This window comes from Bos indicus, chromosome 16 (assembly GCF_029378745.1).
Source record: "Bos indicus isolate NIAB-ARS_2022 breed Sahiwal x Tharparkar chromosome 16, NIAB-ARS_B.indTharparkar_mat_pri_1.0, whole genome shotgun sequence".
NCBI classification, from domain to species: domain Eukaryota; kingdom Metazoa; phylum Chordata; class Mammalia; order Artiodactyla; family Bovidae; genus Bos; species Bos indicus.
In genome coordinates this window covers 6,325,019-6,339,916 of record NC_091775.1, presented here as the reverse complement: position 1 = coordinate 6,339,916, position 14,898 = coordinate 6,325,019, and the positions used below count along the sequence as shown (strand labels likewise).

Below are 14,898 nucleotides of genomic sequence, written 5' to 3'. Positions count from 1 at the left end.
TGTCCTTAGCATTTGCCCCAAAATATCATTAAAGTATAGTTTTGTAAATTTACACTTTATTTTTCTATTATTTTTCCAGATTTTTGTTCAAATCTTTAATTAATCATCTTCTCCTTGCAACTATAGTATTCTTCAAAGTGTTTAATTCTTGATCAGTCTCTAAAGAAGAACCTACTGTGTTTATTTTCTGAAAGGCCCTAAAGTTATATATCATAAACAGGATGAATGTAAACCAAATCTTGAAGTCAAATGATATTTTTATTATGTTTTGCTTATGATTTATAAATTCATTTTGAGTTTATATACTTTATAATTTTTATTTTACTAACCTCAAAAAGAGATTTCCAGGAAAACTGTTTTTTTTCAGTGCCCTAAAAATTGTGTATCACTTTTCTAGTGAAGTATAAGGGAGAGAATTAAGGTACAGAAGTTTAATTCCTGCTGAAAAATATTGCTTTATTTCCTTTCCCTTAACCTTACATATAAACTGATGACAATTAGCAGTCTTTCATGACAGATTAACTGTTGAATTGAAACAACCATGGAATATATTTGACATTCTATTTCTCCCTTGCTGTTCATGATAATCATTATATTAGAGATACTTTTTTACCTTTCTATTCAGATGTTTCCTGTGGGAATCCACCTCAAGTGGAAAATGCTATTATACACAATCAGAAGTCTAAATATCAAAGTGAAGAGAGAGCACGTTACGAATGCATTGGGAATTATGACCTTTTTGGGGAGATGGAAGTCGTATGTTTAAATGGAACTTGGACAGAACCACCTCAGTGTAAAGGTAGTATCTTACTCACCCTGTCCACCCAATTTAGAGAATATAATAACAAGATATATTGAATCAAAATTAGGATGAAGTAGCCTTTCTGGAATAATTTCTGGTTGCAAAAAAAAATGATGCTAAAAATCCAGTTCTTTTGTGGTCTGAATATGTAATCTAACATGTTTATTGTATGACAGTGTTGACCAGATTTGAGAAGTTGGAATCATGGGACATTTCCTGTCTTAAAACATTAAGATAGTCAGTTGTTTTCTGAAGATAAGTGTGTAAAAGATACCATAGTTACATTTAACAGCCCAAGAAATTCCACTTTGAGACATGGAATAAGCAGCTGGGGCCTGATCACAAAATCTGACATAGATGTGGGCAGCTGTACCTATGGATGATATTTAAAGGTAGGTTACTAGCTGAGTTCCAGCAGAGCTATTTAAAATCCTACAGGATGATGCTACAAAAGTGCTACACTCATTAGGTCAGCAATTTGGGGAACCCAGCAGTAGTCATAGGAGTGGAAAAGGTCAATCCTCACCAATTCCCAAGAAGGACAGTACTAAAAAATGTTCAGATCACCAGACAGTAGCAGTCATCTCCCATGCTAGTAAGGTTACGTTCAAAATCCTCAAGCTAAGCTTGATGTGAATAGCTGATTCATTGGAAGGTTGAAGGAAGACAGAGAAGAGGGTGACAGAAGATGAGATGTTTGGGTAAGATCACTGATTCAGTGGACATGAACTTACGCAACTCTGGGAGAGCTCAGGGACCTGGAAACCTGGCATGAGCAGTCCGTGGGGTCACAAAGTGTTAGACATGACTTGGTGACTGAACAATAACTAGCTGAACTCATGCAGGAAATGAGTGTACACATTAAAATAAAAAGGCTGAACTTGGTACTGGGATACTTCAGTGTTTAGAGATAAGACAGAATGGGAATCCAAACCAAGAAGTACATTCAGTTCAGTTCAGTTCAGTTCAGTCGCTCAGTCATGTCTGACTCTTTGTGACCCCATGAATCGCAGCACGCCAGGTCTCCCTGTCCATCACCAACTCCCGGAGTTCACTCAAACTCATGTCCATCAAGTCAGTGATGCCATCCAGCCATTTCATCCTCTGTCTTCCACTTCTCCTCCTGCACCCAATCCCTCCCAGCATCAGAGTCTTTTCCAATGAGTCAACTCTTTGCATGAGGTGGCCAAAGTACTGGAGTTTCAGCTTTAGCATCATTCCGTCCAAAGAAATCCCAGGGCTGATCTCCTTCAGAATGGACTGGTTGGATCTCCTTGCAGTCCAAGGGACTCTCAAGAGTCTTCTCCAACACCACAGTTCAAAAGCATCAGTTCTTCAGCACTCAGCCTTCTTCACAGTCCAACTCTCACATCCATACATGACCACAGGAAAAACCATAGCCCTGACTAGATGGACCTTTGTAGGCAAAGTAATGTCTCTGCTTTTGAATATGCTATCTAGGTTGGTCATAACTTTCCTTCCAAGGAGTAAGAGTCTTTTAATTTCATGGCTGCAGTCACCATCTGCAGTGATTTTGGAGCCCCAAAAAATAAAGTCTGACACTTTTTCCCACTGTTTCCCGACCTATTTCCCATGAAATGATGGGACCGGATGCCATGATCTTCATTTTCTGAATGTTGAGCTTTAAGCCAACTTTTTCACTCTCCACTTTCACTTTCATCAAGAGGCTTTTTAGTTCTTCTTCACTCTCTGCCATAAAGGTGGGGTCATCTGCATATCTGAGGTTATTTATATTTTTCCCGGCAATCTTGATTCCAGCTTGTGTTTCTTCAAGCCCAGTGTTTCTCATGATGTACTCTGTGTATAAGTAAATAAGTTAAATATACAGCCTTGACGTACTCCTTTTCCTATTTGGAACCAGTCTGTTGTTCCATGTCCAGTTCTAACTGTTGCTTCCTGACCTGCATACAGATTTCTCAAGAGGCAGGTCAGGTGTTCTGGTATTCCCATCTCTTTCAGAATTTTCCACAGTTTATTGTGATCCACACAGTCAAAGGTTTGGCATAGTCAATAAAGCAGAAATAGATGTTTTTCTGGAACTCTCTTGCTGTTTGCATGATCCAGCAGATGTTGGCAATTTGATCTCTGGTTCCTCTGCCTTTTCTAAAACCAGATTGAACATCAGGAGGTTCATGGTTCATGTATTCCTGAAGCTTGGCTTGGAGAATTTTGAGCATTACTTTACTAGCATGTGAGATGAGTGTAATTGTGTGGTTGTTTGAGCATTCTTTGGCATTGCCTTTCTTTGGGATTGGAATGAAAACTGACCTTTTCCAGTCCTGTGGCCACTGCTGAGTTTTCCAAATTTGCTGGCATATTGAGTGCAGCACTTTCATGGTATCATCTTTCAGGATTTGGAATAGCTCAACTGGAATTCCTTCAGCTCCACTAGCTTTGTTTGTAGTGATGCTTTCTAAGGCCCACTTGACCTCACATTCCAGGATGTCTGGCTCTAGGTCAGTGATTACACCATCGTGATTATCTGGATCGTGAAGATCTTTTTTGTACAGTTCTTCTGCGTATTCTTTCCATCTCTTCTTAATATCTTCTACTTCTGTTAGGTCCATACCGTTTCTGTCCTTTATCGAGCCCATCTTTGCATGAAATGTTCCCTTAGTATCTCTAATTTTCTTGAAGAGATCTCTAGTCTTTTCCATTCTTTTGTTTTCCTCTATTTCTTTGCTTTGATCGCTGAGAAAGGCTTTCTTATCTCTTGCTATTCTTTGGAAGTCTGCATTCAGATGCTTATATCTTTCCTTTTCTCCTTTGCTTTTTGCTTCTCTTCTTTTCACAGCTATTTGTAAGGCCTCCCCAGACAGCCATTTTGCATCGATATATTTAGGACCATTTATATTTAGAGTGACTTAACTATTAAGGACAGTCTGCCATTTTCTTATTTGTTTTGTGTGTGTTTCCTTCAATTCTCAACGTTTTTCTTTTCTTGACTTCCTTGTGGATTTTTGAACATTATAAAATAGTTTGAAATGGATCTGCATTGTTTTTGAGTATATGTCTTTGCATGGTTTTTTTAGTCTCTCTAGGTATTTAGATGCATGTAGGTAGTTTATCCGGAGTAACCAAAAAAAATCTGCTTTTCATACAGGGAACTGGTATGCAAGGTAGGAATAAAAAGATACCTGGAGTAACAGGCAAGTTTGGCCTTGGAGTACAAAATGAAGCAGGGGAAAGGCTAAAAGAGTTTTGACAAGAGAAGACAAGGGTCATAGCAAACATCTTTTTCAAAAACACAAGAGACAATTCTATGCAGGGACATCACGACATGGTCAGTACCAAAATCAGAATGATTATATTCTTTGCAGTCAAAGATAGAGAAGCTCTATACAGTTAGCAAAACCAAGATTGGAAGCTAACTGTGGCTCAGATCATGAGTTCCTTATTGTGAAATTCAGACTTGAAGAAAGCAGGGAAAACCACTAGGCCATTACGGCTTTTATGATTATATAGCAGAAAGGATAAAAATATTCAAGGGACTAGATCTGAGAGAGTGCCTGAAGAACTATGAATGGAGGTTTGTATAGGAGGCAGTGAGAAAAACCATCCCCAAGAAGCAGAAATGCAACAATGAAAAATGGCTTTCTGAGAAGGCCTTACAAAGAGATGAAAGAAAAGAAGCAAAGTGCAAAGGACAAAAGGGAAAATATATGCATCTGAATGCAGAATCCAAAGGATAGCAAGGAGAGATATGAAAGCCTTGTTAAGTGAGCAATGCAAAAAAAAAAAAAAAAGAGGAAAGCAATACAATGGAGAAGACTAGAGATGTCTTCAAGAAAATTAGAAAGAGCAAGGGAACATTTCATGTAATGATGGGCACATAAAGGGCAGAAACAGTATGCCCCTAAGAGAAGCAGAAGGTATTAAGAAGAGGTGGCAAGAATATACAAAAGAACTGTACAGAAAAGGACTTAATGACCCAGATAACCACAAGTCACCTGGAGCCAGAAATCCTGGAATGTGAAGTCAAGTGGGCATCACTACAAACAAAGCTAGTGGAGGTGATGGGATTCCAGCTGAGCTAGTTCAAATCCTAAAAGATGATGCTGTGAAAGTACTATACATAATATGCCAGCAAATTTGGAAAGGTCAGCATTGGCTATAGGACTGGAAAACGTCAGTTGAAGGGCAATGCCAAAGAATATTCATACTACCACAACACAACTGGGCTCATTTCACATGCTACCAAGGTAATACTCAAAATCCTTCAAGCTAAATTTCAACATGTGTACTGAGAACTTCGAGATGTACAAGCTAAATTTAGAAAGATGGTGAAACTAGAAATTAAATTGACAACATCTGTTGGATCATAGAAAAAGCAAAGGAATTGAAGAAACACTCTGCTTCATTGACTACACTAAAGTCTTTGACTGTGTGGATCACAACAAATTGTGGAAAATTCTTACAGAGATGGGAATACTTGGCCACCTTACTGGCCTCCTGAGAAACCTGTATGCAGGTCAAGAAGCAACAGTTAGAACCGGAATGGAACAACAAACTGATTCAAAATTGGGAAAGGAGTGTGTCAAGGCTATATTGTCACCCTGCTACTTTAACATCACACAAAATACCAGGCTGGAAGAAGCACAAGGTGGAATCAAGATTGCCAGGAAAAATACCAATAACCTCAGATACACAGATGACATCACACTAATGTCAGAAAGCAAAGAGGAACTAAAGAGCCTCTTGATAATGGTGAAAGAGGAGATTGAAAAAGCTAGCTGAAAACCACATTCAAAAAACGAAGTTCATTGTATCGGGTTCCATCACTGTACGTCAAAAATGGGGGAAAATGGAAACAGTGACAGACTTCATTCTTTTTAGCTTCACAATCACTGTGGGTGCTGACTGCAGCCATGAAATTAAAAGACTCCTTGGAAGAAAAGCCATAAAAACCTCGACAACATGGTAAGAAGCAGAGACATCACTTTACCAACAAAGGTTCATATTGTCAAAGTTATGGTTTTTCAAGCAGTAATGTATGGATGTGAATGTTTGACCACAAAGAAGGCTGACTACCAAAGAATTGAGTTTTTGAACTGTGGTGCTGAAAAAGACTCTGGAGAGTCCCTGAGACTGCACGGAGATCAAGCCAGTCATTCCTAAACGAAATCAGTTCTGAATATTCATTGGAAGGACTGATGCTGAAGCTGAAGCTCCAGTATTTTGGCCACCTGATGAGAAGAACTGACTCCTTGGAAAAGAACCTGATACTGGAAAAGATTAAGCGCAGGAGGAGAAGGGACATCAGGAAATGAGATGGTTGGATGGCATGATCGACAGAATGGACATGACTTTGAGCAAACTCTGGGAGTTAATGAAGGACCGGGAACCCGGGCTTTCTACAATCCATGGGGTTGCAAAGAGTCAGAAACAGTTGAGCAACTGAACAACACAACAGGAACTGATTATGATGTATCTTGACATTAAGTTATTTGGCTCCATCCTATTTGGAATTCACTGAGCAGTTTTAGCATGTAGTTGTTTTTGGTTAGTTGCTAAGTCATATGCCCTATTTGAGAAATTATCAGCCATTATTCAAAAAAAAATTTTTAGAGTGTATTTCCTATACAATATAGTGTTAGCTTCACTGTACATCAAAGTGAATCAGCTACACATATACACATATCCCCATTCTTTTGGATTTCCTTTCCATTTAGACCATCAGAAAATGATGGCACAGGGAACTCAGCCATTATTTTTTTATCTCTTATTCTTTATTTTCAACTTCATGTTCAACCTTCTTTGCTATCTTCCCACAGATACTTGAAGCTATGTCCATTTTCTTTTCAGTCTATTTTCAAGGTTAGTTAATATTCAAACTTATTGATCATTCTGCCATCTGTGATATATTGTCAATCCATGTGGTTTTCTAATAATCTATTTTCTAGTTCTACCAATTAGACTAGATTTTTAAAAACCATCATCCAATGATTTCAATATCTGTGTCATCTCAGTGTTGTCTTCTGTTGATTGCTTTTTCTCTTTTGAGGTTTACCTGGTCTTTGGTCTGATAAAGGATTTTCAACTGTATTCAGACACTTGAGCTTTTTTATCTTGAGACTAAGGATGTTATTGGACTCCTTCATTAATCAGCCATGTAGGGTGATAAATTACTGCCATGTAGGGTGCAAGGCTAAAGTTCCCACCTGACCTCCTCTGACACCAGGAGAAAGGGCAGAGGTTTCTTGTTTCCTCATTCAGTTCAGTTCAGTTCAGTTTAGTCACTCAGTCTTGTCCGACTCTTTGCAACCCCATGAATCACAGCACGCCAGGCCTCCCTGTCCATCACCAATTCGGTGAGTTCACTGAAACTCATGTCCATCGAGTTGGTGATGCCATCCAGCCATCTCATTCTCTGTCGTCCCTTTCTCCTCCTGCCCCTAGTCCCTCCCAGCTTCAGGGTCTTTTCCAATGAGTCAGCTCTTCGCATGAGGTGGCCAAAGTATTGGAGTTTCAGCTTCAACATCAGTCCTTCCAGTGAACACCTAGAACTGATCTCCTTTAGGATGGACTGGTTGGACCTCCTTGCAGTCCAAGGGACTCTCTCAAGAGTTCGCTCATTATGTGGGTGGAAATATGAGCTGCTTACTTGGACCCTGTAGATCAAGGCATGGAAAGGATTGGTCTGAGGTTTCTGCCATCGTGTGTTTCTAGACTAAATCAGTCCAATTCAGTTGCTTAGTCATGTCTGACTCTTTGCAACTCGATGGACTGAAGCACACCAGGATTTCCCATCCATCACCAACTCCCAAAGCTTAACTAACCTCATGTCCATCAAGTCAGTGATGCCCTCCTACCATCTCATCCTCTGTTATACCCTTATCCTTCTGCCTTCAATCTTTCCCAGCATCAGGATTTTCTCCAAATAGTCAGTTCTTTTCGTCTGCTGGTCAAAGTATTGGAGCTTCAGCTTCATTATCAGTCCTTCCAATAAATATTCAGGACTGATTTCCTTTAGGATTGACTGGTTTGATCTCCTTGCATTCCAAGGGACTCTCACGAGTCTTCTCCAACACCACAGTTCAAAAGCATCAATTTTTTGGTGCTCAGCTTTCTTTATAGTCCAACTCTCACATCCATACATGACAACTGAAAAAATCATAGCTTTCACTAGGTGGAATTTTGTTGGCAAAGTAATGTCTCTGCTTTTTGATATGCTATCTAAGTAGGTCATAACTTTTTTCTAAGGAGCAAGTGTGTTTTAATCTCCTGGCTGCACTCACCATCTGCAGTGATTTTGGAGCCCCCAAAATAAAGTCTCTCACAGTTTCCATTGTTTCACCATCTGTTTGCTATGAAGTGATGGGACTGGATGCCATTACCTTAGTTCTCTGAATGTTGATTTTTAAGCTAACTTTTCCACTCTCCTCTTTCACTTTCATTAGGAGACTCTTTAGCTCTTCTTCACTTTCTGCAATAAGGGTGGTGCCATCTGCATATTTGACGTTGTTGATATTTCTCCTGACAATATTGATTCCAGCTTGTGCTTCATCTGGCTTGGAATTTTGCATGATGTACTCTGCATAGAAGTTAAATAAGCAGGTGACAGTATACAGACTTGATGTGTTCCTTTCCTGATTTGGAACCAGTTTTTCTTCCATGTCTGATTCTAACTGTGGCTTCTTGACCTGCATACAGATTTCTCAAGAGGCAGGTCAGTTGTTACCATCTGTTTAATTTCCACAGTTTGTTGTGATCAACACAGTCAAAGGTTTTGGTGTAGTCAATAAAACAGAAGTGGATTTTTTTGTGGAACTCTCTTGTTTTTTTGATGATCCAATGGATGTTGGCAATTTGATCTCTGGTTTCTCTGCCTTTTCTGAATCCAGTTTGAGCATCAGGAATTTCATGGGTCATGTGCTGTTAAGCCTAGCGTGGAGAACTTGGGCATTACTTTACTAGCGTGTAAGATGAATGCTATTGTACTGTAGTTGGAACATTCTTTGGGATTGCCTTTCTTTGGGATTGGAATGAAAATTGACATTTTGCAGACCTTTGTTCACTGCTGAATTTGCTGGCATACTGAGGGCAGCACTTAAAGAGCATCATCTTTAGGATTTGAAATAACTCAACTGGAATACCATCACCTCCACTAGCTTTGTTTGCAGTGATGCTTCCTGAGGCATACTTGACTTTGTATTTTAGGATGTCTGGCTCTAGGTGAGTGATCACACCTTTGTGGTTATCTGGGTCATGAAGATCTTTTTTGTATAGTTCTTCTATATATTCTTGCCTTCTCTTCTTAATATCTTCTACTTCTGTTAGGTCTATACCATTTTTGTCCTTTATAGTGCCCATCGTTGTATGAAATGTCCTTGGTATCTCTAGTTTTCTTGAAGAGATCTCCAGTCTTTCCCATTCTATTGTTTTCCTCTATTTCTTTCCACTGATCACTGAGGAAGGCTTTCTTTTTTCTCCTTGGATTCTTTGGAACACTGCATTCAAATAGTTTTATCTTTCCTTTTGTCCTTTGCCTTTAGCATCTCTTCTTTTCTCAGCTATTTGTAAGGCCTCTTGAGGCAACCATTTTGCTGTTTTTATTTCTTTTTATTGGGAATGATTTTGATCCCTTCCTCCATACAAAGTCAGGAACCACTCTCCATAGTTGTTCAGGCATTCTGTCTTATCAAATCCCATGAATCTATTTGTTTCTTCCACTCTAATTGTAAGGGATTTGATTTAGGTCATGCCTGAATGTCTAGTGGTTTTCACATCTTTCTTCAATTTAAGTATGAATTTGGCAACAAGGAGTTCATGATCTGAGCCACAGTCAGGTCCCAGTCTTGTTTTTGCTGACTGTATAGAGCTTCTCCATCTTTGGCTGCAAAGAATATAATCAATCTGATTTTGGTATTGTCCATGTGTAGAGTTTTCCATGGACATTTGGTGATGTCCATGTGTAGAGATTTCACTTGTGTTATTGGAAGAGGGTGTTTGCTATGACCAGTGTGTTCTCTTGGTAAAACTCTGTTACCCTTTTCCCTGCTTCATTTTGTACTCTTAATGCCAAACTTGCCTGTTAGTCCAGATATCTCGACCTCCCACTTTTGCATTCCAGTCCAGTATAATGAAAAGGACATCTTTTTGCTTGTTTGTTCTAGAAGTCCTTGTACATCTTCAGAAAACCATTCCACTTCAGCTTCTTCAGCATTGCTGTTCAGGGCATAGACCTGGATTACTGTGCTTGTCAATGGTTTGGCTTGGAAATGAACAGCAATCATTATGTCATTTTTGAGATTGCATGCAAGCACTGCATTTCAGACTGTTTTGTTGAATATCGTGGCTATTCCAATTCTTCTTAGGGATTCTTGCTCACAGTAGTAGATATACTGGTCATCTGAGTCAAATTCACCCATTCAAGTCCATTTTAGTTTGCTGATTTTTAAAATGCCGATGTTCACCCTTGCCCTCTCCTGTTTGACCACTTCCAATTTGCCTTGATTCATGGACCTAACATTCCAGGTCCCTATGCAATAGTGCTCTTTACAGCATCAGGCTTTACTTCCATCACCAGTCACATCCACAATTGAATGTTGTTTTTGCTTTTTCTTCATCTCTTCATTCTTTCTGGAATTATTTCTTCACTGATCTGCATATTGGGCACCTCCCTACCTGAGGAGTTCATCTTTCAGTGTCATAACTTTTTGCCTTTTCATAATGTTCATGGGGTTCTCAAGGCAAGAATACTGAAGTGGTTTGGCATTCCCTTCTCTAGTGGCCCACATTTTGTCAGAATCCTCCACCATGACCCATCCAACTTGTAGGCCCTATACGGCATGGCTCAGAGTTTCATGGAGTCCTACAAGGCTGTTGTCCATGTGATCAGACTGGTTCATTTTCTGTGATTGTGGTTTTCATTCTGTCTGCCCTTTGATGGATGAGGATAAGCGGCTTATGGAAGCTTCCTGATGAGAGAGACTGACTCAGGGTGAAACTGGGTCTTGGTCTGATGGAAGGGGCCATGCTCAGTAAATCTTTAGTTCAATTTTCTGTTGATGGGTAGGGTCATATTCTCTCTCTGGTTTTTGACCTGTGGCCAAACAATGGTGGAGATAAGGAAGATATTGGTGATCTAATTCAAAAGGTCTTATGCATGCACTGCTGGACTCAATGCCCCCAAACCTGCAGCAGGCCAGTGCTAACCCATGCCTCTGCTGAAGACTCCTGGACATGGACGAGCAAGTCTGGGTCAGTCTCTTTTGGAGTCATTGCTTCTTTTTCCTGGATTCTTTTGTGCACAGGGTTTTGTTTGTGCCCTCCAAGAGTCTGTTTCTACAGTCCTGTGTAGGTTCTGGTGGCTCTGTAGTGGGGTTAAATGCACCCTCCTCCAAGAGGGCTTATGCAATACCCAGGTCTACTGCACCCAGAGCTCCTGCCCCTGTAGCAGTGCACTCCTCACCTGTACTTCTGCAGGAGACACTCAGACACAATTCTGGCTTAGTCTCTGTGAGGTCTCTGGGTCCTGGTGCACACAAGAACTTAGTGTGCACACTTAGTGTAGTATTTCTAGACTAATTCAGTGTTGTGAAAACTGTTTGTATCTTGTTAGGCTACTCTTTTCTGGGCCTTTTCTTAAAGAGATCAACTGCTTCATGAGACTTTTTTTCTTTCTCAACTTGTATTACTTTGGATTGCTGTCTCTGTGGCCCATTCAGGGTACATAGAAGGCAAAATGAGAACCCCAAGTTCTCTTTTCAGTGTAACTCTTTGAATCCCAAGGTCCCTAAGCAGATTGACTTATACCTGTTTCACAGTCTTCTGTGTTGGTTTTTATAATATGTTCAGGACCTTTATTTGGCAGAAGGAATACTTAGCAGATGCTATAAGCACAAATATTTTTACCTCATCTTGTCCAGAAATGGAAGCCAAAGTTTCCTTTCACAGACATGCAACATGTTGTATAAAAGAGTAAAAATTTTTTTATCTTAGCTATCCATCTTCCCAGCATATACTCTGAAAGAAAACATGTTTGAACATCAGGACACTGCAAAGCAGACATATTGGTTAAAGTACTATATGTGCTTCCATGGTGGTAAAATAAGGTCTTAAAATGGGTATTTCTGATTAAGTGATTAAAATTCCTCCTATAAATCATTTCTGTCATCAGAAATCTTAAGTTTTGATATGACATATTTGGCTGCCTTTTTATTTGTTTAAAACTGTAGGAGTTGTCTTTGAATAAATCAAACGCCATTATTTTTTAGACTCTCAAGGAAAATGTGGGCCTCCTCCACCAATAGACAATGGAGACATTACCTCACTCCTGCAATCAGTATATCCTTCAGGAATGATTGTTGAGTACCGGTGTCAGGCCTACTATGAACTTCGGGGAAACAAAAACGTAGTATGTCGGAATGGAGAGTGGTCACAACAACCAAAATGCTTAGGTAAATACTTTAAACTTCTCTTGGATCCTGGGATAACCCTTGTACACAGCATAATGTTTAACTGTTTTTAATAGAGTTTTTATGGATTAAATAACAACCAGTTAATGCTTGCACACCAAGGATTAATCTCTGTATATAGAAATAAAGTTAGAAAATTTCATGTTCAAGCAACAATGGCTCCTTTATGAAAGCTCTTCATTTAATAACTGACATTATGAATCTTATAACATTTAATGATTAGACTAAACAAAGTATCTCATTCTTATATCATTAATTTTTTAAATATGATGAAACCTACATTATACATTTTCAGTGTATTGATTGGAAAATGTTTGAGGAAGATTTTTGCCAAAGTTCTTGAAACCCTGAAATTCTGTTGAAAGTATTTGCATATTACTCACAGTTTATGTTTATTTTCTTTAATTTTAGAGGCATGTACAATTTCAGAAGAAACAATGAGAAAACATCACATACAGTTAAGATGGAAACATGATAAAAAAATTTACTCTAAAACAGAGGATACTATTGAATTTATGTGTCGATATGGTTATCGTGAACTGACACCAAAACATACATTTCGAGCAACTTGTCGGGAAGGAAAGGTGGTGTATCCTCGATGTGGATAAAACATTGACTAAATGCAGTTGTAAAACTGAAATATGTACATATATTCAGATTTTTCCTTATTAATTCAGTTCTGTTTATTTTCTCAAGTATTTTTTAACTCATCTTGAATCATAAATCAGATTTGTGTTAAATATTATGGGAACAATGTAATTGAGAGATGGGTCCAATGAATCACTTCTTAAAATACCTCATTAAACCTGGCAAATCAAAATGTATGTGTCCTGTTCATGAAACATTTATAGCAAGAAATTAGATTCAATCACTTCCATGCCTCCTTCCATCCATCAGTTTCCTAACTTTCTTAAAGCTTTCTCCATTACTTCTGAGGGTTTCTGAAACTCTGTTTTAGAAAACATGGGGGAAAAGTGTGGAAAGAAATGGAAAACATTCAAAATAGATGAGCAAAAGTAAGATAAACTACTTATATTTAATTCCTGACATAAGTATGACATAGTTTGCTTTTATATGTTTGATGTCATACTTATGTCAGGAATTAAATATAAGTAGTTTATCTTACTTTTGCTCATCTATCAATAGATGAATAAACCATAAATGATGAGATACATAATATTTCAGTACAGTTCAGTCACACAATCGTGTCTGGCTCTTTGCGACCCCATGCACTGCAGCACTCCCAGGCCTCCCTGTCCATAAGCAACTCCCGGAGCTTACTCAAACCCATGTCCATTGAGTCAGTGATGTCATCCAACCATCTCATCCTCTGTCGTCCCCTTCTCCTCCTTCCAATCTTTCCCTGCGTCAGGGTTTTTTCAAAGGAGTCAGCTCTTCACATCAGGTGGCCAATATAATGGAGTTCTAGCTTCAGCATCAGTCCTCCCAATGAACATTCAGGACTGATTTCCGTTAGGCTGGACTGGTTGGATCTCATAATATTTTACAAGATGCTTATCAAAATACACATAATTCAAATAAAGAACAATGAGAATCACATTGCATAACTACTATAACACGGAGTATAAGTGATTAAAAATTCAACATTAAATATACACACACATGTAAAGATACTCTGCTTTAAACAGTGAATAACTTTTTATAAAAAATATTGGCAAAAAATGTAAGAAACTAGTATAGCTAGAGTTGAATTCACAGATAATAGGTGTAAAAGGTGTTTCACTTCTTTTTACTTACATGAATTCTTGAATTTTTCTGTCTTCAGTGTATATCAACTTTGAACTTCAAAATATTTTCTAAAAGAAATATGCAGAGTGACACAAGAGGAGCTTTAGAGATCAATTTGGTAATAAACTCCAGATCTAGTAACGTTTTCCTCATTTTGCTGGTACAGAGCATTTTAGAAACATTCACCACCAGTCTGAAAGGTGATGTTTATGTTCATACATTTTAAACAGCATATTATTTTTTTTTAAAGTTAAATCAGTTAACTATAAACATTTTAAATTTCTAAGTATCATAAAAATTTTATTATTAAAATAGATTTAAATAATCAAGCTACAATATTTAAGGTGATATCTTATTACTTTGTACTGCATCAAGTCAAGTGACCTTCTTAGTCTAAGAAGCATGGCCATCACCATTGGTGCTAATTGATTTAAATCTGAATTGCTGGTAACAGCTGTTTTTCTCACCCTTAAATGAAATTGTTACAGTTGATAAGTTATCTTTGCTGTAAATGTTAACATTTTTGTAGATATTATTTCTCCAAATTTTTCAACTAATCATTGTAGAATCTATTTATGACCAAGGCTACAAACAGTTATTTCACTGTTGTCTAGAAAATGGTGATTTTTAAAGATCAGTTCTATCATTTTTCTGCATTTATTGTCATTCTGTGTAAAGATGAGTGTTAATTTACAGACTCTGTTCATAATCAACTTTCACCTAAAAAGTTTTAGCAAATCTTTAAAATAATTTGTTTTTAAATAATTTGTAGTTGACATATAGTTGATTTACAAGTTTCAGGTGTATAACACAGAGATCCACAAGTTTTAAATACTGTACTGTATTTAGAGTTATTGTAAAATATTGGTTATGCTTCATGTGTTGTATGGTATGTCCTTGGAGATT

General features: G+C 38.1%; 2 protein-coding genes across 2 annotated transcripts in view; both read left to right on the top strand.

Moving 5' to 3' along the window:
• LOC139176526 (complement factor H-like) overlaps positions 1–13,063 on the top strand; it is a 44,897-nt gene extending 31,834 nt beyond the window's left edge. Inside the window, exons 11-13 of the mRNA XM_070768848.1 lie at positions 626–799; positions 12,043–12,225; positions 12,655–13,063. Coding sequence (XP_070624949.1) covers positions 626–799; positions 12,043–12,225; positions 12,655–12,851 — 554 coding nt within the window. The 3' untranslated portion in view covers positions 12,852–13,063. The remainder of the gene's footprint in view (positions 1–625; positions 800–12,042; positions 12,226–12,654) is intronic.
• LOC109570108 (complement factor H-like) overlaps positions 1–14,898 on the top strand; it is a 377,373-nt gene that overhangs the window by 79,031 nt on the left and 283,444 nt on the right. The window lies entirely within an intron of this gene.